This window comes from Neofelis nebulosa, chromosome 6 (assembly GCF_028018385.1).
Source record: "Neofelis nebulosa isolate mNeoNeb1 chromosome 6, mNeoNeb1.pri, whole genome shotgun sequence".
In the NCBI taxonomy this organism is placed as follows: Eukaryota; Metazoa; Chordata; class Mammalia; order Carnivora; family Felidae; genus Neofelis; species Neofelis nebulosa.
The window spans coordinates 44,584,009-44,609,507 of record NC_080787.1 but is presented as its reverse complement, the minus strand read 5'-3'; the positions used below and the strand labels follow the sequence as shown (position 1 = coordinate 44,609,507).

The window sequence follows — 25,499 nt, the reverse complement described above, 5'->3', positions numbered from 1 at the left end:
TTGGAACAGACCCCATCCTAAGCCCCTCAATATCAATACCAACCTTTCTCATCACCATGCCTCCACTTTGGACGGACAAACTCCTTATGGCAACCCAGTGGTTCTCAAACCTGAATGTAGGTAAGAATCTCCTGGGAAACAATTTTATTTTACTTTTCCTGGGAAGCAATTTTAAGATGCCATTTCCTTTTGAGATGTGGGCCATGCTTGGATTGGCTATTCAAAAATTACAACAGAACCTAACAAATAAGGAAGGAAAATGCCTTTTCTGACTCCTTCCCCGATGATTCGGATGGGCAGCAATTGAACCAGGACCAGGTCGACCGTAAGGCCCAGACAGCTCAAAGTTTAAATAGGTCCTCTGGTTACCTGCCCTCCTTCTGTATTACCTGGTGGTCTCTGGACCAGAAATCTACATCTTCCTAACGTGTGACTCACAGTCCCTACCCCCATAACTCCGGACCTAGTTTCCAGCCATTAAATACCCACCTAACCCAGCAACTGCATAGCCTTGCTCATCGGGGTCTAAGCTTCTGGCAGGAACTTGGGATCCACAGGACACCCACTAGACTGCGTTCCACTCACCTGTGTATTCAGTCAGTGTCATCACACAAAGGGACACCGGAGCTTGGTGACCCCAATCCAAGCTGCAAGAGGGGAAAGGCGCCTGCGCGTGTCAGCCCTTCCAGCAAAGCTTCCTCCCTGCCCCACTGCTGCCTGTGTAGCATTACTGGGAGGGAAAAGGCCTGAACGCAGAGAAGAGGATGGAAAAAGTGACACACTGCAGAGGGCTTCCTCAAACCACTGACTAGCTGTAGCAGCTTCTGTGCCAGCTCCACCAAAGCGCCAAGGGGCTCAGCAGGGCCACATGTGCACTCAGCGGTGAACTCAGAGAACCCCAAGACAGGACTCTAACCCAGTCACCATGGCAGCTTTGGGGACAAAAGGACCAGGCGATGGGGGGGCCAGAGCAGGAATCCAAAAGAGAGGCAGGCAGCCAGCTCGAAGGCAAGGCTAGAGCCCGCCCTCCCCGCCCCCCAGCAAGCGTGGCCCTGAACCTGTAACCCCTCCATGTGGCTCTGCCAGGGGTAGTGCCAGGGGCACAGAGCAGAAAAGCATGCTACTGAGGCTAGGAAGGGCAGAGGAGGCTGAGGGATGCAGGCCAAGGACACCCAGCCCTGTTTCATGACCCTTTCTTCCATCAGGAAAACACCAAAGACTGAATCCCTGGCCCCAAACTGCTCTTGGCTCAAATATTAGAGTCGGAACCGGCCAACGTCCATCCCAGATGAGTCTCACAGAAGCCCCACTGGCTTGGACACAAACACACAAACCCCTTCACTCCAAAACATGAAGTCTTCCAAAGATTCAACAACCATCGCCAAAGCCCAACAGAGACGCCGCCTCCCTTTATGAATCAAATGTATTCCTGAAAAGTCATCCACCGACGAAATTTCTGCCTAACAAATCCAACTTCTCCGCTGACTTTCATTATAAAATGAGACATACGCTCCTCGAGGAAAAGCTGAGGTTCCAGGAGGAATTGAATATCACACTTACTGCCGCACACCTTCTGGAGTCACACGTTTAATGGACAGGTTTCCTGACAAAATCTAACTCAAATTCAACCCAAAGTGAGGTAATTTTTTTTTCTTTTTTTGGTGAGGTAATTTTTAAGTGCACATGTCACACCAGAGTTCACATGAATTAAAAGTTATTTAAGGTAAATGTTCAAATACTGTTCAAGATTCAGGGTCCCTAATTTGAAAGCTTCTGGAACTTTGGGGTACAGTCACCTTGGGGAGCTTATTTTTAATGTTTTTTAATGTTTATTTGAGAGACAGAGAGAGAGAGCGAGAGGAGGGGAGAGGCAGAGAGAGAGGGAGACAAAGAATCCAAAGCAGGCTCCAGGCTCTGAGCTGTCAGCACAGGGCCTGAAGAGGGGCTCAAACCCGCGAATTAGGAGATCATGACCTGAGCTGAAGTTGGATGCTTAACTGACTGAGCCACCCAGGTGCCCCACCTTGGGGAGCTTATTAAATGCAGGCTGGAATTCTGACTTGTGCTCCCAGGGAGTGTTGGTGCCACTTTTCTGTGGGCCTTATTTTGAATGGCCCCTATACAGCTCCCAGTTTTTGACTCTGAGGCAGGCCAGCTTCACATGTAGAAGTGATTGCCCCTGCCCAGAATGTCTGGGGAAAGCCAGAAGCCCTAGCACATCAACAAAGAATGGACAGCCCAGAAACAGGGAACGATGGTCTGACCCCTTGATTCAGTCCTGGCAGAGCAGGTACAAGGAGGAACAACAGGCAGCCCCAACCCAGAGAAGGTGGAAAGAGTACAGGACCCCCAACACCTCGGAGGTAAAGGGGATGTTTACTTCTGCCCTTGATTGCTCTGCCTTGTACCCAAAAGGTTCATTTTTAATAAGCCTAGAAAAGGACTCATTTTAAATGATACTGTAAAGAATTCGACAAGGGGGGGCACTTTAGAAAGTTAAAACTTGAGGGGCACCTGGGTGGCTCAGTCAGCTGAGTGTCCCACCTCAACTCAGTTCACGATCTCACGGGTCATGAGTTCGAGCCCCGCGATGGGCTCGCTGCTGTCAGCGCAGAGCCTGCTTGGGATTCTCTCACTCTCCCTCTCTCTCTGCCCTTTCCCTAATGGCTTTCTCCCTTTCTTTCTCAAAGTAAATAAACAAAAGAAAGAAAGAAAGTTAAAACTCAAATGGGACAAAAATATGGACATGTCCTAAGAATGACAGAGTCCAAAAGTTCTACAGGCGTCTTTCTGGCAGGAGAATGGGACAGCTCTGGGGACAAAAGTGGAAGTGGGGCCGGGCAAGAGAGAGATGGGGGAGGCAACACATACCAAGGACTGGCCTGAGAGGAAAGAAAGGTCTGAGAAACCACACGTCTTAGGGGATGGTAAATTGACTAGCTGGGCTGGAATGGAAGGTCCAGTAGGTGGAAAATGTTTCTGGTTGGGGGTGACTTGTGAGGCTGGAAAGGTATGTGGGAAGCATACCCCAGGAGAGGGAGGAACAAGAAAGGGGCCCTTTATAGACTTCATTACATTTAACCCTCTGCACAACTCCAGAAAGTTAAGTCCCTTTACAGAGGAGGCAAACTGTGAGGTCAAGAAATTTGCCCAGGGCCACCGGGCCTGTCAAAGACTTCAAGTTGCTGTTTTGCCAAATACACAGCCTGCACAGCTCTCTCCACCATTCAGCCCCGCTCTGAACACCAGGAGTGTGATCAGATCCCTCAGCAAGTGATGTGCACAGACTACCCTTGCCCTCCCACAGCAGGTACTTCCCAACAACTGAGGAAACCCATCACTGATAAAAGCAACTCCTAGGCCTGAATTACAGGCTGCAGAGCCTCAAGGAATCCGCAGGACAGCCTATCTCTGAATGTGACAACTCAATCTGCCCAAAAGACACAAGAGCCTGGAAGGAAGAACCCAGAGAGGGGAGATGGGAATGGTGATAGATAGTGACCACAACTGACCACTCAAACAGCTGGTGATAAGACTCCCAGATTTTCAACACCAAGCCCTCTCTTCCCCCCTCCGCCGCATTTATCACAACAGGGATCTCAAAGTTTGGAAAGCTACTCAGCCATTTACAGCATAATTGCCCAAACTTCAAAATGGTCTAATCCACAAACCTAGCCAGAGTAGGTCCCTCACTCCGGCCTTATTAACAGCAGCGTCTCACTAAAACTCCAGTTAATTACACAGTTAAACAGTAAGATGGAAAAATCTACTATAATCTATTAAAAAATCGTTGCCCCCTGAAGTCATGCCGTCTGGGGGTGGGTTGAGTCCCCGGATTTCACCAGAAGACAGCAGGCGCCTTAGCCTCGGCTGAAATTGTTTACAGCACATGGACAGGTTCCACACCAAGGCACATTTGGTGGAACTGATTTAAGGCTCTCATTAAAATGTTCCTTTGTTGAGCACAAGACATCTCCCCACCCCCCGAGGAGATTCCAGACCTCCAGTCCCAAGCCCTCAGCCTGCCTGCCCTAACTTCCCCCAAGACCCCCCTCTATGCTAAACACCCGTCACCGGATTAACATCGATTAACATCAGAGTCATCTTCTCACACAAGGAATTTAGGAATTTAGCATTTGTTGAACGAACAAGGGTCCAGTCCCCACCAGAATCTCCCCTTGACTCCAGAACTCTAAACATCAGCAGGGAAGACAGCCAAATCAGGCGACGCACACACCCAAACCCAGCCACCGACCTGGGAAGCCTGGGAGCTGGAGCTGCTCACCCATATGGCTGGGCCCCCGATCCTGGCTGTGCAAAAAAACTTCCATACTTCCTCTGGGAGCAGATGTGGGTTCTGCCATGAGCAATAACCACCCTACACATCACAAGGAACACAGGGCAGCTCCAGAAACACCTCCTACGAATCCCTGGAGCCTGTTCCTACCTCTCCGTCTTGAGTTACAATTACCTCTCCATTTAACTAGGGGTGGGGGAGATGTTGATTCCATAAGCACCAGAACCTCCCAACAGCTGGCAAGCCAAGGGAGATGTCAGAAAAGGCTATTCTCTACCCCCACCCTCTCTATGGCCACTCTTCCAAGAAAGAGGAAAGTGATAAGCTAGGACCAGGTGTCCTGGGCAGAGTTCCTCCAGAAAGGGCTGCTGCCAGGATCATTACCAAAGAAAGAGAGAGAGAGAGAGAGAGAGAGAGAGAGAGAGAGAGAGAATATGTGTGTGTGTGTTGTGGGGGACATATTTCCAGTCCAGGCTGTTGGGGGTGTGCAGGTAGCTTGGTGCTTTCCCGTAAAGCACTTCAACACCTCATTGGTGACTCTCAGGTGTGACCAAGTCAGGAAATAAAGGCTGGGGGGGGGGGGGGAGCGGGAGTGTCGGGTCCTGTCTGCCCTGTAGATACCGGCCACACCCTCATCAAAACGCTGAGGCCCTCCAAGAAAGGGCAGAATGAACTCTTTTTGCCTTTCTGTCCGTAGAATGAGAGATTTTCTTTCCTCGGTGCGGAGAGACAGGATGGAAATCCAGGAAGGAGCAGAACAAACCCCGTCCGCACCTTTGCAGGCCGGCCATGCCCGATTTTGGCAGCGGCCTTCACACATTAGTCACCGCGACAGCCTCGGACTCTCCGCTCCCCAGATTCGACCCGGCTGGGAGTGGGCTCAGGGCTCGGGCCCAGGAACTGGAGGAGACGGGGCGGCCCCTAATTCTCCCCTTCTTCCGCCCTCACCAGCAGGGCCATCAGGAGTCCCAGTCTGGCCCGGGAACTTGGAGGAGGGAAGCCGAGAGCGTCTGGCCGGCGTAGGTAACAAAGCTCCGCGCTCTGCGCGTCGCAGGTCGGTCCCGCATCCGGCCCCAGGCCGGCCCCCCTCACCTAGGCTGAGACTACTGGGGGAACTCCGTCTCCCCCGCCGCCAGCCACCTCACCGCGCCCCCCCAAGTAGAAGGGAGTCGTTTCCCTCCCGAAAAGAAACTCGCCACCGGGGCCCGGGAGCCGGCAACTCCCGGCAGTTCCCGAGCAAACTCTCCGCTCAGACCGGGAAAACTCTGTGGCGGCTGGAAACGTGTCCTCACGGGCGCGGAGAGGGGCCCGAGCGAGTCCGTGGGGGGTTAGCCAAACCGGCCGCCGAGACCTCGCGCCCACCGAGACCTCGCCACCACCCCAGAGTGTCTTGCCTGGCCCAGCCACCCAAAGCCACCTCCCCGGTGTCCCCTTTTGCCCGCGGGGCTCCCGCGCTTCTCGCGCCCCGCTCCCGCAGCTCGCCGCGACTCACCGCCCAGCAGCGGCAGCAGCAGGACGCTGAGCAGAGGCAGCCGGCGGAGGCTGCTCGGGGTTCCCCGCGCAGCTCCCATCGCGGCGGCGGGCTCGGGGAGAGGAGCCGGCCGGCGCACGGCGGGCGCGCGAACTGCGCTCCGCGGCGGGCCCGGGAGGCGGAGCGCACCGGAGCGCGGGCGCCGCTGCAGTAGCCGCAGCCGGAGCCCGAGCCCGAGGCGTCCCGAGCCGGAGCCGCGCGCTGCTGGTACCTCCGAACCCTCGCGCGCCGCCGCCGCAGCCACCGCAGCCACCGCCTCCAAGCCCCGCCCCGCGACGCCCCCTCCCCGCCGGCCGCCGCGCGGCGCCCCGCCCCCTCGACGCCCCCACCCCGCCGTGGCGGGGGAGGAGCTCGCAGTTGGGGGAGGGGTCTGGAGATGGACGGGGACTGAAGAAGGGAGGCCCCGGGGAATGCGGGGGACCTGACGAGATAGGGGGGCGTCGGCTGTGCCTACCGCCCGCTCAATCTGCAGGGACTCAGAGAACCATAGTGACTTTTGTGGCCCCTGGGGAGGACTGTCAGTTCTGGGCCTTCCTGGGGGCTCTGACCAACGGTTCCCCCAAATTCTCTGGGTAGGAGTGGGGAAATGTGGGCTCTGGCTCACTTCTCAGCAACCAGAAATCCTGAGGAAGACCTAGAACAGAAGGGTGTCTTTGATGTCCCCAAGCAAGGTAGCCCGGAGATACTGTAGAACCCCTGAAGAAGTGAGGGACCAGTGCATGGCTGGGTTCTGGTTTGGCTCTGGACCAATCTGAGCCCAAAGGTACAAACAGGCTCGGCTTCAGCCTGGCTGAAGGCCGTGAAACTGACAAATTTATCCCAAGTCCATCTCCGGGCAGTCTGGGCTGCAGGGCATGGCCAAGTCTCCAGCTGTGGGGAGGCCCAGTGCAGCCCTTGTTCCAGGCACCCCCCACCCCCAGCGCCACCACCCCCACATTCTTTCTTTGTTGTGAAAGCAGCAAGGGGTGTAGGAGGCGGGTCAGGAAGAGTCAAGCTTTAGAAGATGGGCCCCAGCTGCTGCTCAGGCCTCCAGGATATGCTGAGAGGGGATGGATAGTGAGTGCTTCATCCCCCTCTGGCTCGGGAGGGCCCCCCAGGCCTGCTTAGACCTCCCTTCCCCCAAGCAGCTGGGAGGAGGAGGGGCAGCCACAGAGGGCCTCACAGGCCCGGAGCAGTGGCGCCAGGACTCCAGGGTCCTGCCACATGGCCACCACATGTCCCTGACAACCCAGTCCATAGCACCTTCTCCTTGGGTTGTGGGCCTCCTCCCCCATCCCCCAGATGCCTTCCTGCAGGCCCTGCTGGAGAGGATACAAACAAGGGAAGAGAAGAGAGGAGAGATCCAAGAATCAACACTTCTTGTGTTGCCCCATCCATCACTGCCCGTTGCCCTTCTGTGAAGGGCCCCCACACAACCCTTGCTCCATACTCTCTTCGGTCAGGACTCAAGTGGCAAAATGGTTACCTGATTCTTTTATTTAAGAAAAGTGAAATACACGGACCTGAAGTGAGGCAGCAGAGGGAACAAGAGAGGCCAGATCAAGGCAGCCTGGCTGGCCAGCCCCATCCCTCTGACAGAAAAGCCAGCAGCAGGCTCCATCTCTGAGATGCATACCTGCTCCTTATGCATCTTGGGGGCCTCAGAGCTAGCTACTCTAGAGGACTACGGGGAGAGGATGTCCTGAGGGTCCTTCCTGAGGCATATTCCTGAGGAGGGAGCCAAGACCCTAGGGCAGCAGCAATCTTCTGGTTAACTGCTCTCCCTTCACTGTCCCACCTTGGGGCTGGAAGAGCCAGGAGCAATAGGGAATGCTGAGAGGGCTGTCTGGGGGGAGACCCAGCAGACCTGGTGGGGGGGTTGAATGTCAGCTGCTTGAAGAGAGGTCGGTGGTGCTGGCACTGAGGCCCCGGGAGACCTGAAACAGACAACACCATGCCATCAGCCCAGGGACCTCAGCCTCACAAAGACTGTCCCCTGGAGTCTATCCATTTTATGGCTGCAGTGTATCTGTAGACCTAGGACGGAGGCTGTAACCTCAGTCCCAAGCTCCATGACTCTGTTTAGTTTTAGCCTTTTCTAGGATTTTCAAGAAGACCACAATCTGCTGGAGAAAACACTGGGAAGAGCCACATGCACATCAGCATATACTTTGAATGTGTTGATACAAATAGTCTCTTCCCATGAAAATGTCATTATTGGGGCGCCTGAGTGGCTCAGTCAGGCGTCTGTCTGACTTTGGCTCAGGTCATGATCTCACTGCTTGTGAGTTCGAGCCCCGCGTCAGGCTCTGTGCTGACAGCTCGGAGCCTGGAGCCTGCTTCAGATTCTGTGTCTCCCTCTCTCTCTGTTCCTCCCCAACCTGTGCTCTGTCTCTCTCTCTCTCAAAAAAAAAAAAAAAAAAAGTCATTATTGCTGTCTCAAATGTAGATAATTTAATACTTTTTTCTTTTTCCCTTCTTATCTGCTACTGAGTCCCCAAGGTGAAGAATATGGTGGCTGCAGGAGGAAAAGCAATTAGTATCCCCAAATCATTCTTGAATTATTAATAATTCCAAAGTACCAGTTTAGAGAACATCACTTCCTGTTCCTTTCCTGATTAATTTATTTGCTGCCATCTCTGGCCCCAAACTGTCCCTTGGTGGTCACCACCCTCTACAAGCTGTCTGCTTGATTCTCATCTGCCCAACTCCAATTCCCTGGCTGGAGTCTTCACCCCAAAGGATTCTCTCCTCTTCTCTAACTTCTGCTCCCTTGATCCACGGCTACCCTTTCACGCTTATCCACCAATATGCTCACGAGTGCTGCTCTCACCTGGAGGGGTGCTGCACTGGGTTGATTCAGATAATTTAAGGAGGCTGCCCGCTTCATGTTGCTGCTACAATGCAAAAAGAAAGAACTGAGGCCTCTTGGCCTAACACTGTGGGCCTCTTGGGTACTGCCACACATGTCAAATCACTGCCTCCCCACCATTTGACACCCCCCCACGCACACACATACACACTCTCTTATCTTTATCCATAGCCAGCATCTCCTCAGACACTTTTCCCGAATACTGGGGCACCCATTTTTCCCAAACTCTTTCTCCATGGCCATCCCATTGACCTCCTCCATGTTTCTCTTCAAGACACTTCTCCAGAGACGAGGGGCCAAGAGGAGCTGGAGGCAAGGGCTTACTGGCCTGCTTTGCCGTATCTCAGTCTCTCTGTGTACCTGGAGGGCCGAGGCTCAGTCCCCTGGAGCTTCCTCACCAGGAGTTCACTGCTTCTACGAAGCACATCCCGGATCTTGCCCAGAGAACCACTCCTCTGCAGGGTCCCACTGCCATCCTGGCAGAGAGGGGGTGGGGAACAGAAGCTAAGGAGATCCTATGCAGACTGGCTTCTGAGTCTACTGCCGCCATTTATTCAGCACGCATCCCGCCTCCCCCAAAAGCCTAGTGATTGAAAACAAGAGCCTCATCATAGATGGCTTGCAGATACCCCTGAAAGGGATTGGTTAACTGAACTTGAATGTGGACAACGTGTGCTCATGTCCTACATGGGCAGGCCCAGAGCTTCTCACCACCACCAGCAGGAGGGAGCAGGAGAAATCAAGGGGCAATAATGAGACTCACCCCTGACCACTCCACAGCCACAGAAGCATCTTCACCTCCTTCATATTTCACGCTGCCCCCAGAGCCCTCCTGGGAGGTCCTTCCACTGTCACCTTCCCCAAGTAGCTCAGCCACCTTGGTCTGACTGATAGGGTCAGTACCCTGGAAGGAAAAGGAAGGAGCTGGGACTCTGAACTCCTTAACGACTCAGGATGGGGCTTTCAAACTTTTTTCACCATTGGCCCCAATAAAGAAAACATTTTCCCTTGTGATGTCCTAGTATACACATACTGGAAAGATACCTTTTCTCTTTGCAATGCATTCCTACATAGAGATACGTACGTATTTTAACTATGGCCCACAGTGAATTGATTTCAAAACCCACTAATGAGGGGCACCTGGGTAGCTCAGTTGACTGAGTGACTCTTGATTTTGGCTTGGGTCGTGATCTCATGGTTCATGGGTTCAAACCCCACATTTGTTTTCCGTGCTGACAGTGCAGAGCCTGCTTGGGATTCTCTTTCTCTCTCTGCCCCTCCCCCCCCCCACACACTCTCTCAAAATAAATAAATAAACTTTAAAAGAAAAAAAATACTAATGAGGGGTGCCTGGGTGGCTCAGTCGGTCATGATCTCAGGTCAACATCAGCTCAGGTGATGATCTTGCGCTCTGTGAGTTCAAGCCCCACCTGGGGCTCTGTGCTGACAGCTTGGAGGGTGGAGCCTGCTTCAGATTCTGTGTCTCCCTCTCTCTCTGCCCCTCCCCTGCTTGCACTCTGTCTCTCTCATTCTCAAAAATAAACACTAAAAATTTTTTTTGAAAAAACACACTAATGGGTCACAACCCACAATTTGAGAAACTCTGACTTTGGGCTCCCCTCAACCTCAACTCCCTCACTCACACCACCTATGCCCCTCCTCAGTAGATTCTTCAAATTGTGAAAGGACATGGTTTCCTTTTTTTTTTTTTTTTTCCCTAAGTCTGCTTTTTTTCCCAAACAGACTCTGTGCTGTCAACACAGAGCCCATTGCAGGGCTCAATCATATGAACTGTGAGATCATGACCTGAGCCAAAACCAAGAGTTAGACACTCAACCAACTGAGCCACCCAGGCGCCCCACACAGCTTCCCTCACAATAGTCCCATTTAGTGATATGAACCTCGAACTTGGAGTCCTGACCATAAAGGGCAGGTGAAAGGGTGAGAACACACTTAAAAACAACCACAGTCACAGAGTGTCTCACCTTCCTTTCCTCGGCTTCCTCCTCAGCCTCTCCTCTTAATCTTCTGAGATTCACAAGAAGTGTCAGTGGTCCCCCATCCCCAGGGCCTACCTTCCGGACCTCCTTCCCCTATCCCCTCCTGGTCACTGACCTGTTTCTGGGAGCGCAGGGCACATTCTTCTAGGGTCTCGGCTGCCTCCAGCTTTCCCTGGCGCCTGTACAGAGCTCCTAGGTTTCTCAGAGTGGTGTTTACTGTGGGGCTGTGGGAAGGAAGTAAAGATGGATTCAGAAAAGAAACGAGAGAGAGAGAAGGGGCAGAGCTAAGGCCAAGGCAAGGTCAAAGGGAAGAAGGGAAAAGGCCCCAGAGGCCAGGATCAGGTCTCGGATGGAGAGTGTCAGAGGCCAAGACAGCTTCTCCGTGGCAGCTCACCTGCTCACTTTGCAGGCCTTGTACCAGCCTCCGTACTCAGTATAGGGTGTGCCACCCTCTCGGTGCCGGCTCTGCAGAACAGAGGGGAGGGGAAGCCAGAGATGAAAGCACAGGGATGCTGGCATGCACGCAGCTCGGTGCAGGCTGGGCTGCCCAGATGGAAGGCACCCTGCATCTGTGGCTGGTGCTCAGGTGGGAAGTAAGTCAGGCGCTGGGCTAGTGCAAGGAGTAAGCCAGAGGCCCTGGCAGCCTCAGGCTCCCCAGGATGGGCCCCGCACTCACTTTGCTCATTTCCTCCCGCTCCTCTGCATGCATCCAGATGGGCTTGTGGTCATCTAGGGGTACACAGGATGGAGTGGTAAGGTTAGAGAACAGAGCTAGACAGTATGGGGGGAGCCAGGACCCAGACACCCAGCAGTTGGACTAAAGCTGGACTAAAGGGGTTTGGCTCTGCCTGGGAACCACTAGGGCCTAACCCCCCACCTGTGGTCTGCATTTCTTTTCCACCCTTCAGCTCCCCCTCTCCCCAGGGCCAACCACTCACCGTCCACAGACCCAAACTCCTGCAGGTGGGCCCGGGTCAGGATCTCTTTGTAGAGCGTCTCAGCCTCAGCATATTTGCCCTGTTTCAAGTAACAGGAAGCCTGCAGGCAGAAAGGCAAAAACACAGGACAGAGACAAAGTCTCAGCAGGGCTCAGGGATTTCCACTTCTTGGTCTCTTTATGACCTTCCCCAGAGATCCTCCTCACACTTCCTTTTCTAGCTGCAGGGTCAAGGGTGTTCTCATTCCACTCCCAGGAGGTTAGGGGACTTCGCCTTCCCACTGGAATGAGGCAGATCCCTCAGCCCAAAGTCAGCCCCAGACACACAAAGATGACAAGGTTCGTGTACCACAGTATGGTGCTCTCCCTTCCCCGCTCTCCAAGGACTTCATCCCTTCCTCCCTCACCAGGTTGTTCTTGGTCCGGGCTACGTTAGGGTTGTCCGGCCCCAGCTGCCCCTCATAGATGGCCAGTGCCCGCCGGTAATAGCGCTCCACGGCCTCGTACTTGCCCTGGTTTTGGCACAACAGGGCCAGGTTGTTCAGCTGCTTTGCCACATCTGGGTGGTCAGTGCCTAGGACCTGGAGGGGAGTAAAGGAGTGAAAGATGGCTAATGACTGGGGGGGGGGGGGGGGGTGTATAATCGTGTGTGTGCATGCCTACCTGGGGAGCAAGGGAGAGGAAATGACAGGAGGGAAGAGGCAGAGATGGGGGGTTGAGAAAAGAAGTGACTGAGGAGGGTAATCTGGAAGAGAGATGATAGAGGAAGGGTCACCCCAGCAGGGAACAGTGAGCGAGCACAGGCACCTTTTCTCGAATCTCCAGTGCACGTTGGCACAGTGGCTCTGCCTCCTTGTATTTGCCCCTCTTGCCATAGAGCACAGCCAGATTGTTGAGTGTGGCAGCCACCTAGGAAGACAGGCCCGTCCTCTAAGCATCGGTGCTTTCAGGGACGTGGAGCATTGGAGTTCCTCCTCCTCCCGCACAACAGGGCCCCACACTGCACAACTCCCAAGAGAATTGGACTCTGCTGTTTCCTAGCCAGAGGCGACAGCGGGGAGAAGCAACTGAACTGGAGGTTCTGAGGTCCTCTCTGGGAGTGGTATCGCCCTCTAGGGGGATTTTTAGATATTTCTGTAGGTGAGGTTTTGTAGGGTTTTTGGTTGCCATAAAGATTGGGGGCACTATTATCTGTGGGAAGCCAAGGATGTTCAGCGCGTGTGGGACAGCTCTGTTAACTTTGGAATGTCCTCCCAGACAGTCAAACGCTGTAAGCTGTTGACACTTAGCGAGATATCAAGATAGGAGCTATGTTTTCCGAGTGACATCATCTGTGCCTATCACATGTTGTAACATAGGCAATTATTTTCACACAGCCCATTTGCAAAAATACCTTCTCATTTTCTCCACTGTTACAATTGATCATTTGTCTTGGCATGTTATCCCTACTTAAGGTTATTTCTCTCTTTTTCTTATCATGTACGAATAAATCTGGCCTGTTGTTAGTCTAACACTGGATCTTAGTCTCGTACCCACCAATACTTCTGCTCTGTCATTTTTTAAAAATTTTATTTATCTATGTTTTTAGTAATCTCTACACCCAATGTGGGGCATAGGCCTCAAGATCAAGAGTTGCATGCTTTTCTGACTGAGCCAGCCAGGCACCCCTGCTCTGTCATTTTTTTAGTACTTCTTATATAAAATGTCTTACTGGTCTTATACTTTTTCTAAATCTAAAGTTATACATTATATTAGATTATAGGTAAATCATATAGTATGTTTTCTTGCATGGTTGTACTCAGTAAAACTGTTACCATGTTACATTTTCATTTCATTGTGACTTATACTATATATTATTTTATTGTAAGTTACTTTCCTCATTCTATTTTTTTTAAGTTTATTTATTTCTTTTGAGAGAGAGAGAGAAAGAGCACGTGTGCACATGTGGGAGAGGGACAGAGAGAGAGAAAGGGAGAATCCCAAGCAAGCTCCGCATAGAGCCCTATGTGGCCCAATCTCACTCAATACTTTTTGGAATTGTATGTGTAGGTCAGTTATAGCATCTATGAATTATGCTTCAGGAAAATACTTGTTATAAGATGGAGTCATTGGGGGGCGCCTGGGTGGCTCAGTCTGTTGAGCATCTGACTTTGGCTCAGGTCATGATCTCACAGTTTGTGGTTCGAGCCCCACGTCAGGCTCTGTGCTGATGGCTCAGAGCCTGGAGTCTGCTTCCGATTCTGTATCTCCCCCTCTCTCTGCCCCTCCCCCTGCTCACGCTCTGTCTCACTCTCTCAAAAATAAATAAACATTAAAAAAAATAAAAAAAATAAAAAGATCAAGTCATTGGGTCTCAGAGAGTTGAGAACCACTGGCCTTAGCAGAGAGTCCTGGAAGAATGGAGCCCTCATGCCTCTACCCTGAGCACCCCTAGTGAGTAGGCTGAGGGCAGCAGATAAACAAACTAAGGGAAGCCAAAATAGCATGGAGCAAGGAGGACAAGGAATACTGACTGCAGGGTGGTCCCGGCCCAGGGTGCTCTCCCGGATGCTGAGGGCATCATTCAGCAGGTGGGCAGCTTCCTTATACTTATTCTGGTCCCTGGAAGAGGAGAGAAGTAACAAGGGGTTACCCCGAACTCTGACCCAAGCCATCTTCTTCCTTCCTTCCCTTTAGGAATACGGAGGTGCATTTAGGGATTGGGGCCCCCATGAGGAGACAGGAAGCCTGGGGTAAGCAGCGAGAGCTCACCAACACACCTATCCTTGGATGCAGAACACTGCCACACCAAGTGGAGACAAGCTATAGGATGCAAGAGATGGAAAAAGAGAGGGAAAGAGACCCTCCCCAAAGGAGAGAATGGAGAAGCAAAGAGCCTGAGAGATGAGTGTCTCTGAGGTCAAGGGCTCAGGTACAGAAAGAACAAGAGTGCTGGTGCAAGAGAAGGCCCCTACTGGGTCACTTAGGAGACCCAGCAGTGAGAAGAGGTACCCTGTGGAGAGGAGGAATGGGAGCCAAAGGTGGCTCAACGTGGGAATCTGGAGGCTGATTTGGGAGAGGAAGAGGCCAGGACTCACCGATACACCAAAGCAAGGATGTTGAGCATGGTCGCGACATCAGGGTGGCCGCGGCCAGATGTGCGCTCCAAGTCCTCCAGTGCCTGCTTGCAGAGAGGCACAGCCACCTCATAGCGACCCTGGGCAGCATACTGGATCACCAAGTTGTGCAGTGTCCGTAACCTCGCCGGGATCTCATATCCGCTGTGCTGGGCACCCTGGCCACGGGACACTAACCATCGCAGACATTGAACAGGAGACTTCCTCAGGGCACTCTTCTTCTCCCCTTTGCCGTCTGTCCTCTCCATGTCTTGTTGCATGCCTGTGCCCACCCCTCACCAGGCCTTCCCCTAAGACCCACCTCAACCTGCTATTCCTTTGCCCACTCCCTTCTACCTGGGCCCCTCACAAACCAACTTGTTCACCCACTAATTCATTCATTCGAAAAAACTTACTCAACCAGGATAAGCCAGGGGCTGTGTCAGGGATACAAAAATAAGACCTGGTTCTTTCCCTTGAGGAGTTCATGCTCTTCCATGACTCCAGGGTCATTATGCCATTCGACTATGAGCTCCTTACTGGCGAGAACTTCATCACTCTCAACTTGGTATCCCTAGTGCCTACCATAGTGCCCAGTACACATGAAGTCTTTAAGTGTTGATGAATAATGGGGAGGCTGAGGAAATCAAAGCACTAGCCCAGTCCCTGCCCTATATCCAGGGAAAGTGCAGAACCTATTTCTGGAAGGTGAGCATCCTGTATGCAAGGCAGGCCACAGCTGGGACCAGCCCTCTGCTGCCCCCCTTCACCCTCCAGCTCCAGAGGCAGACTCACAGCCATTGCTAGGGTCTTCTTCCTCCTCATTGGGGAAGAGATCATCCAGGGAATCCTTGGTGGCATCACCCTCCTTCTCTTCCTGGAAGGGAAGAAGCAACATGTCTAGGCCAAGATATCCCCAAGCAGCCTCTTCAGGGCCTCTCTAACCCATGAAATCACTGACAGGTGAGAAGACCCTTGTTCATGTCTCTGCCCCTGGGAAGGCCAGCATCTGTCCGCCAATCTCATACTGCTCTTGTCTGTAAATCTCCTTCCTTCACATTAAGAGCTTTCTAAGTATCCTCATTCTTTAGCCTCCACCCCTCTCCTCCTCAACTCTTGTAATTATAGCCCAGTGCTGATCCCTGTGTGTTTACACTGATTATATGTCTGTCCTGTCTTTCCTGAGGGCAAGGAGTGTGTCTGATCTTATTGACACGTACTCAAAGGGTCGAGCTCAGCCTTGTGCCCTTCAACTGCTACCACTCACTCTGGACTTAGTGCTCAACCCTCAGTGTCTCACCTACTTCGACATGGGCAAATTTGCTTTGCCCCACCAGGCATGTTAGCCTTGTACAAACACCTCCAACCCTCCCACCCAGACTCACCAATGTGTCTGTCCCTTGCAAATCATCCTACTTCCCTGGGACAGGCCAGCTTTCTAGTCCTGGAGTCTTATATATGACACATACCCAACCTTAGTCTAGAAAGCTCCTCCCTCCCCCTCATCATCATCCATCAAAATCCAGCCCAACTCCTAACCTGTTCAGCTAAAAAATCCAACCTTAATCTTACCTATCCATCCCTGTACCCCATCTGTGAATCCTTCTCAGGCCATTCCAGCCCCCACAAACCAATCTTGGAATTCTTCCCATACTGACAACCATTCACCCAGCGCTGAGCATTTGCTCCTTTATATCATCACATACGTGTTCTCATGTGTAAGCCTTGACCCTACAGCTATATTATAGGCTTGAGAAGGCAGAAACTCTCTCTTATAGTTCTTTTTTTTCCAATCTTTTTTTAAAAAGTGTTTATTTAGGGGCGCCTGGGTGGCTCAGTTGGTTAAGCGTGCAACTTCGGCTCAAGTCATCATCTTACAGCTCGTGAGTTCAAGCCCTGCATCAGGGTCTGTACTGATGGCTCAGAGCCTGGAGCCTGCTTTGGACTTCAGATTCTGTGTCTCCCTCTCTCTCTGCCCCTCCCCCGTTCGTGCTGTCTCTCTCTCTCTCCTTCAAAAATAAATAAACATAAATTTTTAAAAAATTATTAATGTTTGTCTATTTTTGAGAAAGAGAGAGTGTGGTGGGGTGGAGGGGTGGCACAGAGAGAGAGCGCGAAACAGAGGATCTGAAGCAGGCTCTGCACTAACCTCAGAGAGCTCAATGTGGGGCTTGAACTCATGAACCTTGAGATCATGACCTGAGCTGAAGCCGGACACTTAACCACCACTAAGCCACCCAGGCGCCCCTCTTTTATAGTTCTTTACATCTCCCTTACACACATCCTCTCACACTGCCTAAGGCAGAAGGATAAATAAATGACTGTTGAGTGGGGGTTAAATTTCACACATTTTGAGAGCAAATTTTAGGAGGGTCTTCCTTGACTCTGCTATGCTTTCCCTCATTGTAGCACTTAGGATTCTGGATTGGAATTGTCCAGGTGCTTATCTGCCTTTCCCCCATCCCAAACCTGTAACTGTGAGAGCAAGAACTCTGTCTGCCTTGTTCACTGCTGCACCCCCAGCAGAGCACACAGTGCCTGGCATACATAGCGGTCATGTAATTAAATGTCGATTGAATGAGTGAATACTGTTTCCACCTTGCTGTTGTCTGGAGTTGGTGTCAGGACCTGCATCCTGCCAGGTGGGGGCAGGCTGTGCAGCACTGCTGGCCCCTACACCAGATGGAGCAACTGCCCCCAGGTCCATAGTGACTCCCAGCTGTCTGCCCCGAAGCCAGCCTTGCCTGTGCATGCTTACCGCGGTGTGCCCGTCCTCGTCATACTGTCGCAGCTGCCCCAGGAACTCCAGATGCTTCTTTTCCTCCTCCAGCTGAGCCACAGCCTGTTCGCTACGCTGCAGCCGCTGCTGGGTGCCCGCCAGCTCGTCCCGGAGCCACTGGTTCTCCTGACACAGCCGCCGTACCTGAGCCCGCAGTTTCTGTTTCTCCGACTCCACTGTGCTCAGGTGGCTGGCCAAAGCCAGCATCACCTAGATGGGCACATCCTGTAAGTGCCGACTCTGGATCGGAATGTCGGGGATAAGTGGAAGGGGAGCCTACTGGGAGGCAGCAAAACTGGCAGGAGCCAGGAGGCGGGATTGAGTAGCAATAGCTCTACCCTCAAAATATACCCTGAATCCAATCTCTCACCAGCTCCATAGCCACCACCCTGGGCCGGGCCACCATCAGTTCCCATCTGGATGACTACAATAGCCTCCTCACAAGCCTGTTTCTGCCCTATTCACTTAGGCTCTGTTCTCAACCCAGCAGCCAGATGATCCTTTTATATTTTTTAATGTTGCTTTATTTTATTTTGAGAGAGGGAGAGAGACAGAGAGAGAATTTCCCAAATAGTCTCCGTGCTGATAGTGGAGATCTCACAAACCATGAGATCATGACCTGAAATCAAGAGTCAATGCTTAACCAACTGAACCACCCAGGTGCCCCAAGCTGAACCTTTTAAATGTTAAGCTAGACTTGGGACACTTGGGTGGCTCAGTCGGTTAAGCGTCCAACTTCAACTCGGGTCATGATCTCACAGTTCGTGAGTTCAAGTCCCATATCAGGCTCTGCCCTAGTGGTGCAGAGCCTGCTTGGGATTCTCTCTCTCTCTCACTCTCTCTGCCCCTTCCCTACTTGCATGCTCTCTGTCCCTCTCTCTCAAAATAAATTAAAAAACAAATAAATCAATAAATAATAAAGTTATTTAAAAAATGTTAAGCTAGACCACATCACTCCTCTGCTCAATATATTCCAAGAGCTTTCATCTCATTCAAAGTAAAAACAAAGTCCTTATGATGACCTTCAAGTTTCACATGATCTGTCCCTTTCTCTCCCAACCATTCTACCTCTTGTACTTCAATTTCTATTTTGCTTCACCTCATCCACTCTCCTTCAGCCACGCTGGTCCCTCACTGAACTTGTCGAGAAGGCTCCAGTTCAGGACCTTTGTATGTACTGTCCACTCTGCTTAAGATGATTTTCCCCCATTTATTGTATGACTCATTCCCTCATCTTCAAATCTTTGCTCAAATGCCACCTTTTCAGGAAGGCTTTCTTTGACCATGCTATCTAAAGGTGTATCTTCTCTCCGTATCCCCCAACCCTCTTCTCTGTTTTATTCTTACCCCTCTTTCTTAGCAATTATCACTCTGACATACAGAACGATTTACTTATTTGTGTATTGTCTGCCTCCCCCAGCTAGAATGTAAGCTCTGAGATGGCAAAGATTTTTGACTGTTGAGTTCAGTGATGTGTCTCCAGTGCCCAGAAGACTTGTGCCCGGCACAAAGAAGGGACTTAATACATGTTTACTGAATGAATGAAGGCAAACATCTAGGACAAGGAGATCCTAAATGACCCCAAAACTCCAATCAGACCCCAAAGCCACTTGCACCACCTCCTCCCTCTCACCTGGGCCTCACTCAGCCCCAGCTCGATGTTCTCCATGGAACGTCGCAGCTGCCGAGCCTTCTCATGCACCAGCCCTTCTTCATGGCCTCCTTGCTGCAGACACTCGATGGTATGGGACAGACTTTGCAGGACAGCCTGATGTTCACTGTGTAGGGCCTCCAGCCCTTGGCTCACCAGCCGGGTACTTCCCAGGATCTCCTCCTGGCTGAGCCTGTGCCCTGCAGGCTCATCCCGCTGCCCCAACACCAGGCCTGACATCTTGGCCACGGGGACCTTGCCTGGGCTGAGGAGAAACAACAGAGCTCATTGGGGGTAAAGATGAGAAAGAGAGGCTGAGTACCTTGGTTAGAGGGAAGAGACAAGAGAGAGTATGGGTGACCTTCTGGTTTAATTGGAGAGAGAGTGATCAGTGGGAAGGGAGCCTACAACACTAAACACAAAGCTAAGGTGGGAAAGAGAGAGGGAGAGGAATCGATTTGAACGAAGAAAGACAATGGAAGGAACAAAAGTACTGACAACTAGCAGACAGGTTTAGAAATTAGGAAGAGAATAGGAAGTGTTGTTGGAGAGAGAGCTTGGGTCAGGAATAGGAAAAGGAATCAGATGGGAGACGGCATTATAGGAAACACAGAGGGTGTCTGGAGAAAGCTGCAAAGGAAACAGGGTTAAAGCAAACAGGAGATATAAAGAAAATGGTGCAGAGGTTTAAAAAAATAGAAACCATACAGGTTTCAAAGTTACAGGGAAGAGAGAGAAGAAGGAAAAAAGGCACCTTCATTGCACGACCCAGATGAGAGGGGCCCAGAAAGCTCCAGGTCTTCAGACTGCGCCACCCACAGAGCTAAGGCCAGCATCTCCAAACCCGGTAAACTCTGCCTCTCCCCACTAGGCCTTCAGCCCATACTTCCCACCCTCCAGGTGTCAGGCTCTTTTCCTACTTCCTCAAAAGAGCCTTGTTTCTCATCTTTGAAGTCCTCTTACCGGTAGGTACACAGAGCAGAACCCTCGGCTGTGGCGCTCAGGCCAGAGCCCGGAAGAAACTCTTTCAGTAGCCAGGGACTCACAAGGATCTGCCCTGCCCAAAGTCCAGAAGTCCAGCGTTCCCACCCCTTCTCTCACCACCTCACAGCCACCCAGAGGACCTGGCACAGAGCCCTACTCAGGGCAAGCACCCTCCCTCTCTCTACCTACAGGCCTTCAAAGGCGACCAGTGTGTCCCTCTTCCTTCCCGGAGCCAACGTCCCACCCTAGGCCTGGGGAACTATTTTCTCCCAAGAAGGGAGTGAGACTTGATCTGAGATCTGCGGCAAGGGGCGTGTCTGGGAAAGGGTGAGGAGAAAGACCTGGTCGCTCCTGACCCATTCACTTTCATGGCTTTGTCTCTGTCATGACCACCTACTAACAGGCACTGAGAGAAGTCACCTTAGGGTGCCTCTCAGACGCCTGATGATGCAGGGAAGAATGGCAGGTCTACAGAGCGGCTGCAGGGTTACAGGGAAACACTGCGCTGGGAGTTAATCTCCCCGCCTGGGAAAGCGGTCGGAGAAGTGACCCAGCCTGTCGACCTGCCCTGGGGCCCAGGGTGGGGACAGAATGAGATGGGCGGGGGCGCGGGGGAGAGGTGCGGGTGGGCGGCGGAGGTCCGCGTCACGAGCGAGGACCCAGGGACCTGAGAATCCCGAGGTCGATGAGTCCGTCGGTAGAGCAGGGGGCGGGGCAGGCCGTCTGTCTGTCTGTCTGGACGCCGAGGGGCGGGAAGAATCGCGGGGGGGCGGAGTTTTTCAGTCTGTCTGGACTTGTGTGAGATCTGCTGGTGGGGGGTTGTTCATCTGTCGTGGAGTGCGGAAAAGAAGTAGCGGGACCTCAAGCCTCAGTCCCGGAGGTACCCTCACGGACTCACCCGCAGTCTGTCGGTCTGGCTGCCGCCCTTGCCGGTACTGCCCCTTTAAATTCATCATGGCTGCCGCTCGAGGTAATTGTTTTGACGGCTCCCGGGGGCGGAGCGGGCTTCTCAGTCACGCGACCTAAGGGTCGCCCGTGGATTGGCTTCGACCACGCGCATGGAGGAAAGGAGGTGTGTATTCACCTTGGTCTCGGGTTGTCTGCCCACCTCATTACGTCATGAGAGCGACGGCACAGGGATTTGTTAGCGTCATCTAAAGGCGCCAGGCGGCCTGGCTAAAAGAAACGGTGGTGTGCTGAACCCCGCGGAGCTTGGCTATTGTCATGGCCCTCAGGGTACTGACTCGCGCTATGGGCTCACTGAGACTGACGCCCCCGGCCGTCGCCACCCTTAGCTCGAGCCTGCTCCCGGCCGCCCAGGTAATCCACCCTATCTCGGAATGAGGCTGTTCCTATTCGGGCCGCCGGAGTGGGCACCCTGGGATGGGAGACGGAGAATGCGAGTCTGGTCAGGAGTCACGCCGGCCTGGGACGTTGGATAAGTCACTCTCAGCCTCAGCTTTCTCTTCTCTAATTGTGGCTGTTCCACAGGGTCACGGGATTCCTCGGACGAGATATTGGAGGTGAAAGTATCTTACAGATAACTGTACAGATTTCAATAATAACTGACGTTGAGTGTCAGTCATAAGCCAAGCATAAGTAATAGATGTTTTAAATAAATGAACTCCTAGGGCGCCTGAGTGGCTCAGTCTGTTAAGCATCCGAATTCGGCTCAGGTCGTGATCTCATGGGGGCTCGCTGCTGACAGCGCGGAGCCCGCTTGGGATCCTCTCTGTCTCTCTGCCCTTCCCCTGCTTGTGCGCACTCTCCCTCTCTCTCAAAAATAACTCCTTGCAACCACTGTATAAGGTAATTATCATTACCATTTTACGTATGAGAAAATTGATCAGCAGTCCAAGGTCATACATCAACTGTTGGAGCTACACAGTCTGGCTTCAAAGCCTGGTCTCTTAAACCATTAAAGACAAGTTATTGCTGAAATCAGAGAATGCAGGGCAAGATAGCAATATTAGGAGGCTAAGGTAAAGGTATCCTCAAAGTTCCTGGTGGGCAATTGGTGAGTCACAGAAAAGAGGAGTTGTAACTCTTGTTCCTCTGGCCCTTTCTGGGTGATGGTAGAGTTTGGCAGATGTATACTAAAAATCAAAACCAAACCAACCTACTCTGTGAAATGCTGGGAATACAGCAGGGAACAAGACAGAAATGACCCTTCCCCTCCATTCACATCTGAAATACTCCCAGAAGCATAAATTCAGAGGGGCAAAAGGCATTGGTGCTGATGGTGGCACATGGATATGGGAAAGTTACCAGCTTTGGAGAAGGGAGTTGTTTAGGGAAGGAAGAGTTTCCCACAGAAGGAGAGGTTTGAGCCAAATTTGGAAGGAGATGCACCAAGGGGGAGAATATTCCATTGAAGAAGTACCTCAAATGAGGAGAGATAATCAATACACATACACCTGTATAAACATTCCACCCTGGTATTTGTGCAAGGGTGAAGGGTGGAGCTTTTTTTTTTTTTTTCCAACGTTTTTTATTTATTTTTGGAACAGAGAGAGACAGAGCATGAACGGGGGAGGGGCAGAGAGAGAGGGAGACACAGAATCGGAAACAGGCTCCAGGCTCCGAGCCATCAGCCCAGAGCCTGACGCGGGGCTCGAACTCACGGACCGCGAGATCGTGACCTGGCTGAAGTCGGACGCTTAACCGACTGCGCCACCCAGGCGCCCCATGGGTGGAGCTTTTGGACAGCTGGTCTGGGACATTCTTAGAAGGAAGTAGGCTACTTGGTCTATTCCTTTACCCTTGGTTCTCCGATGCTTCTTCAGTTACCTTTTAAGGTAAAGAGATTTGTTTATCTCTAGGTGACAAGCAGTACCCTCCTCCAGCTGCCCTCTTCCTCATTGTTGCTCCTCTGCCGCCCAGTGCTTACGTCTGTGACCCTTAGTGCCAATTTTGTGTCCTGGAAGAGTCGTACCAAGTACACCATCACACCAGTGAAGATGAGGAAGTCTGGGGGCCGAAACCACACAGGTGAGACCAAGGGAAAAAGGATTTAAGCATTAAAGGGGAAAAACATGTTAGGATCCTAGGTCTATTTATTGAAAAGCAGAGGAATGTATTGAAAAATATGTTAGGATCCTAGGCCTATTTATTCAAAAATTTATTGGACTCCTTTTGCATGTAGTAGGTGTGTAAGAAACAAAGAGTATAACACAAAGCAACATGAAGGTAGTCTGTGCTCCTAAAGACTCTATAGGTAATTAAAGAAAACCAGACATGTACATGAAGTTAATTATATTTTTCTTCATGCCTTTCAAAAATTTATGGGGTGCCTGGGTGGTTCAGTCAGTTAAGTGTCCAACTTTGGCTCAGGTCATGATCTCATGGCTTGTGAGTTCGAGCCCCGCATTGGGCCCTGTGCTGACAGCACAGAGCCTGGAGCCTACTCGGATTCTGTGTCTCCGGCTCTCTCTGCCCCTCCCACACTCATATACCCCCCGCCCCCACCACCTCAAATATAAATAAATATTTTATTTTTAAAAATTAAAAAAAAAAATGAAAAAAAATTTACAATAGCTGAGCACTATTTACACCACTCAATAAACTTTTAGCATTCAATAATTTGTAGAGATTTTGTCTGGAAGTTTTATGTAATTTCAATATCTTATAATTATGTTCTTATCAAGTTCCATGTAGGTGTTTCCCCACCCCCGTTTACCATTTGCTGTGCAAATTTTTTGTCATTTTCTGCTCATCTCATAATGTTGGGAAGCATTGCTCTCTGCCCAGAATGGGCCTGTTCCCACTGCTAGGAACTGATCATCTGACCTGGGTCATGTCTCTGCACTTTCCTGACCACAGGCCGAATCCAAGTGCATGGTATTGGCGGGGGCCACAAACAACGTTATCGCATGATTGATTTTCTGCGGTTCCGGCCTGAGCTGGAAGCAAAGCCAGGACCCTTTGAGGAGAAGGTCATCGTGGTCCGCTATGATCCCTGTAGGCAAGTTTGGGATGTGAGATGATGATAGTGTAGCTGAATGACTGTTCTGTGGCTTTTCAGAAGATATAGGGCTGCCTAGATGATCTGCTCATATGTCCCTCACCCTGAACAGATCAGCAGACATAGCTCTGGTTGCTGGGGGCAGCCGGAAACGCTGGATCATTGCCACAGAAAACATGCAGGCTGGAGATATAATCCTGAACTCTGATCACATAGGCCGAATGGCAGGTAAGAGACGGCCACCAGACGTGTATGGGCTCAAAGGATGCGAGGGGTCTGGTGCTGATGAAATTCTGTCTTTTAGTTGCTGCTCGGGAAGGGGATGCACATCCTCTTGGGGCCTTGCCTGTGGGGACTCTCATCAACAACGTGGAGAGTGAGCCAGGCCGGGGGGCCCAGTATATCCGAGCTGCAGGTATGAGGAAATGAGCTGCTTGGGGGTCTTACAATTTGGAAGGCCAAAGAGTACCTGAGGTCACAGTTCTCTGAACCCTTGGACTCTTATGTGGTCCACTGGCAGAGAAAAAGAAGGAAAAACAAGGAAAATGAGAATGGAGAGGTGCATGTGTCTTGACTTAAAACATTGCATGCATCCTGCTTCATTGTATCTGCTCCTAAAGGGCAAAGCAAGGGCAGGGTATGGGGTATGTCCCCCTGTAAATCTGCTCCTACCTTTTCCTTTTTGGAGGGTGGCAAAGCTCCTTCTCCCTTACCCAGGGACATGTGGTGTGCTGCTACGGAAGGTGAATGGGACGGCCATCATCCAGCTGCCTTCCAAGAGACAGATGCAGGTGTGTGTGTGTGGGTACAGGTGGGAGGACCAGCAAAGGAGGAAGTTTTGGAATGTACCCTTCTTGTCCAGGATAGTTCCCAGGTGTTTTATGTTGGGAACTACCATGAGCTAGGTGTGTCCTTTTCTGCCATGTAACTAGGCATGTCCTGTCAGTTTGACACTGTAATAGACAGGGAACAATGCCTCTTGTTTTCAACTACCATAGGACCTGCCCTTAGGTTCAATTATGCTGTGGTTTTCTCCTGTCCTCTCCCTTCTCTCAGTGAGTGTAAGAAGCCTCAGAGTCATGCAGTCAACAATGTCAGGCTCTTTCCCCATGATGCATTCTCCTCTATCTGTTTTCTCTGTCAGGTTCTGGAAACGTGCATGGCAACAGTAGGCCGGGTATCCAACGTTGATCATAACAAACGGGTCATCGGCAAGGCTGGGCGGAACCGCTGGCTAGGCAAGAGGCCTTCCAGCGGGCTATGGCACCGCAAGGGGGGCTGGGCTGGCCGCAAGATTCGGCCACTGCCCCCTATGAAGAGTTACGTGAAGCTGCCCTCGGCTGCTGCCCAAAGCTGAGATCCCTGGATTCTAATAAAATCACCCCTCATTTTGAGCAGTTACTGTTTTTG

The 25,499-nt window shown here is 51.7% G+C and overlaps 3 protein-coding genes across 4 annotated transcripts in view; 1 reads left to right on the top strand and 2 right to left on the bottom strand.

Moving 5' to 3' along the window:
* PTK7 (protein tyrosine kinase 7 (inactive)) overlaps positions 1-6,099 on the bottom strand; it is a 63,312-nt gene extending 57,213 nt beyond the window's left edge. The window contains exon 1 of the mRNA XM_058734019.1: positions 5,790-6,099. Within this exon, the coding sequence (XP_058590002.1) occupies positions 5,790-5,868 (79 nt within the window). The 5' untranslated portion in view covers positions 5,869-6,099. The remainder of the gene's footprint in view (positions 1-5,789) is intronic.
* A 1,187-nt stretch (positions 6,100-7,286) lies between these two features.
* Positions 7,287-21,113, bottom strand: KLC4 (kinesin light chain 4). Of its 2 annotated transcripts, none has more exons than XM_058734004.1 (16): positions 21,024-21,113; positions 19,124-19,406; positions 17,470-17,700; positions 15,507-15,588; positions 14,694-14,904; positions 14,130-14,217; positions 12,424-12,525; positions 12,024-12,197; positions 11,618-11,717; positions 11,356-11,408; positions 11,074-11,144; positions 10,795-10,903; positions 9,443-9,583; positions 9,040-9,155; positions 8,641-8,704; positions 7,287-7,744 (listed from the first exon to the last, which is right to left on the bottom strand). In XM_058734004.1, the coding sequence occupies exons 2-16, from the start codon at positions 19,379-19,381 to the stop codon at positions 7,694-7,696; spliced, it is 1,851 nt and encodes a 616-aa protein (XP_058589987.1). In that variant the 5' UTR covers positions 19,382-19,406; positions 21,024-21,113; the 3' UTR covers positions 7,287-7,693. The 2 variants fall into 2 exon arrangements, with proteins under 2 accessions (XP_058589987.1, XP_058589988.1); XM_058734005.1 differs by having other exon boundaries at positions 20,105-21,089.
* Positions 21,114-21,197: 84 nt separating this feature from the next.
* On the top strand, positions 21,198-25,481 carry MRPL2 (mitochondrial ribosomal protein L2). Its single transcript, XM_058734012.1, has 7 exons — positions 21,198-21,445; positions 22,948-23,116; positions 23,948-24,089; positions 24,202-24,317; positions 24,394-24,504; positions 24,807-24,880; positions 25,234-25,481. The coding sequence occupies exons 1-7, from the start codon at positions 21,350-21,352 to the stop codon at positions 25,444-25,446; spliced, it is 921 nt and encodes a 306-aa protein (XP_058589995.1). The 5' UTR covers positions 21,198-21,349; the 3' UTR covers positions 25,447-25,481.
* The last annotated feature ends 18 nt before the right edge of the window (positions 25,482-25,499 follow it).

What these genes read in the sequence shown, in the direction of transcription:
- KLC4 (XM_058734004.1), bottom strand. Translation starts at nt 19,381, where the DNA reads ATGTCAGGCCTGGTGTTGGGGCAGCGGGATGAGCCTGCAGGGCACAGG. An exon ending in TGGGGCTGAGTGAGGCCCAG is followed by an intron (nt 17,701 to 19,123) that starts GTGAGAGGGAGG and finishes GTGCCCATCTAG; the next exon opens with GTGATGCTGGCTTTGGCCAG. An exon ending in TGGGCCGGGACCACCCTGCA is followed by an intron (nt 12,526 to 14,129) that starts GTCAGTATTCCT and finishes CTGTCTTCCTAG; the next exon opens with GTGGCTGCCACACTCAACAA.
- MRPL2 (XM_058734012.1), top strand. Translation starts at nt 21,350, where the DNA reads ATGGCCCTCAGGGTACTGACTCGCGCTATGGGCTCACTGAGACTGACG. An exon ending in GTCCGCTATGATCCCTGTAG is followed by an intron (nt 24,090 to 24,201) that starts GCAAGTTTGGGA and finishes CACCCTGAACAG; the next exon opens with ATCAGCAGACATAGCTCTGG. An exon ending in CTTCCAAGAGACAGATGCAG is followed by an intron (nt 24,881 to 25,233) that starts GTGTGTGTGTGT and finishes TTTCTCTGTCAG; the next exon opens with GTTCTGGAAACGTGCATGGC.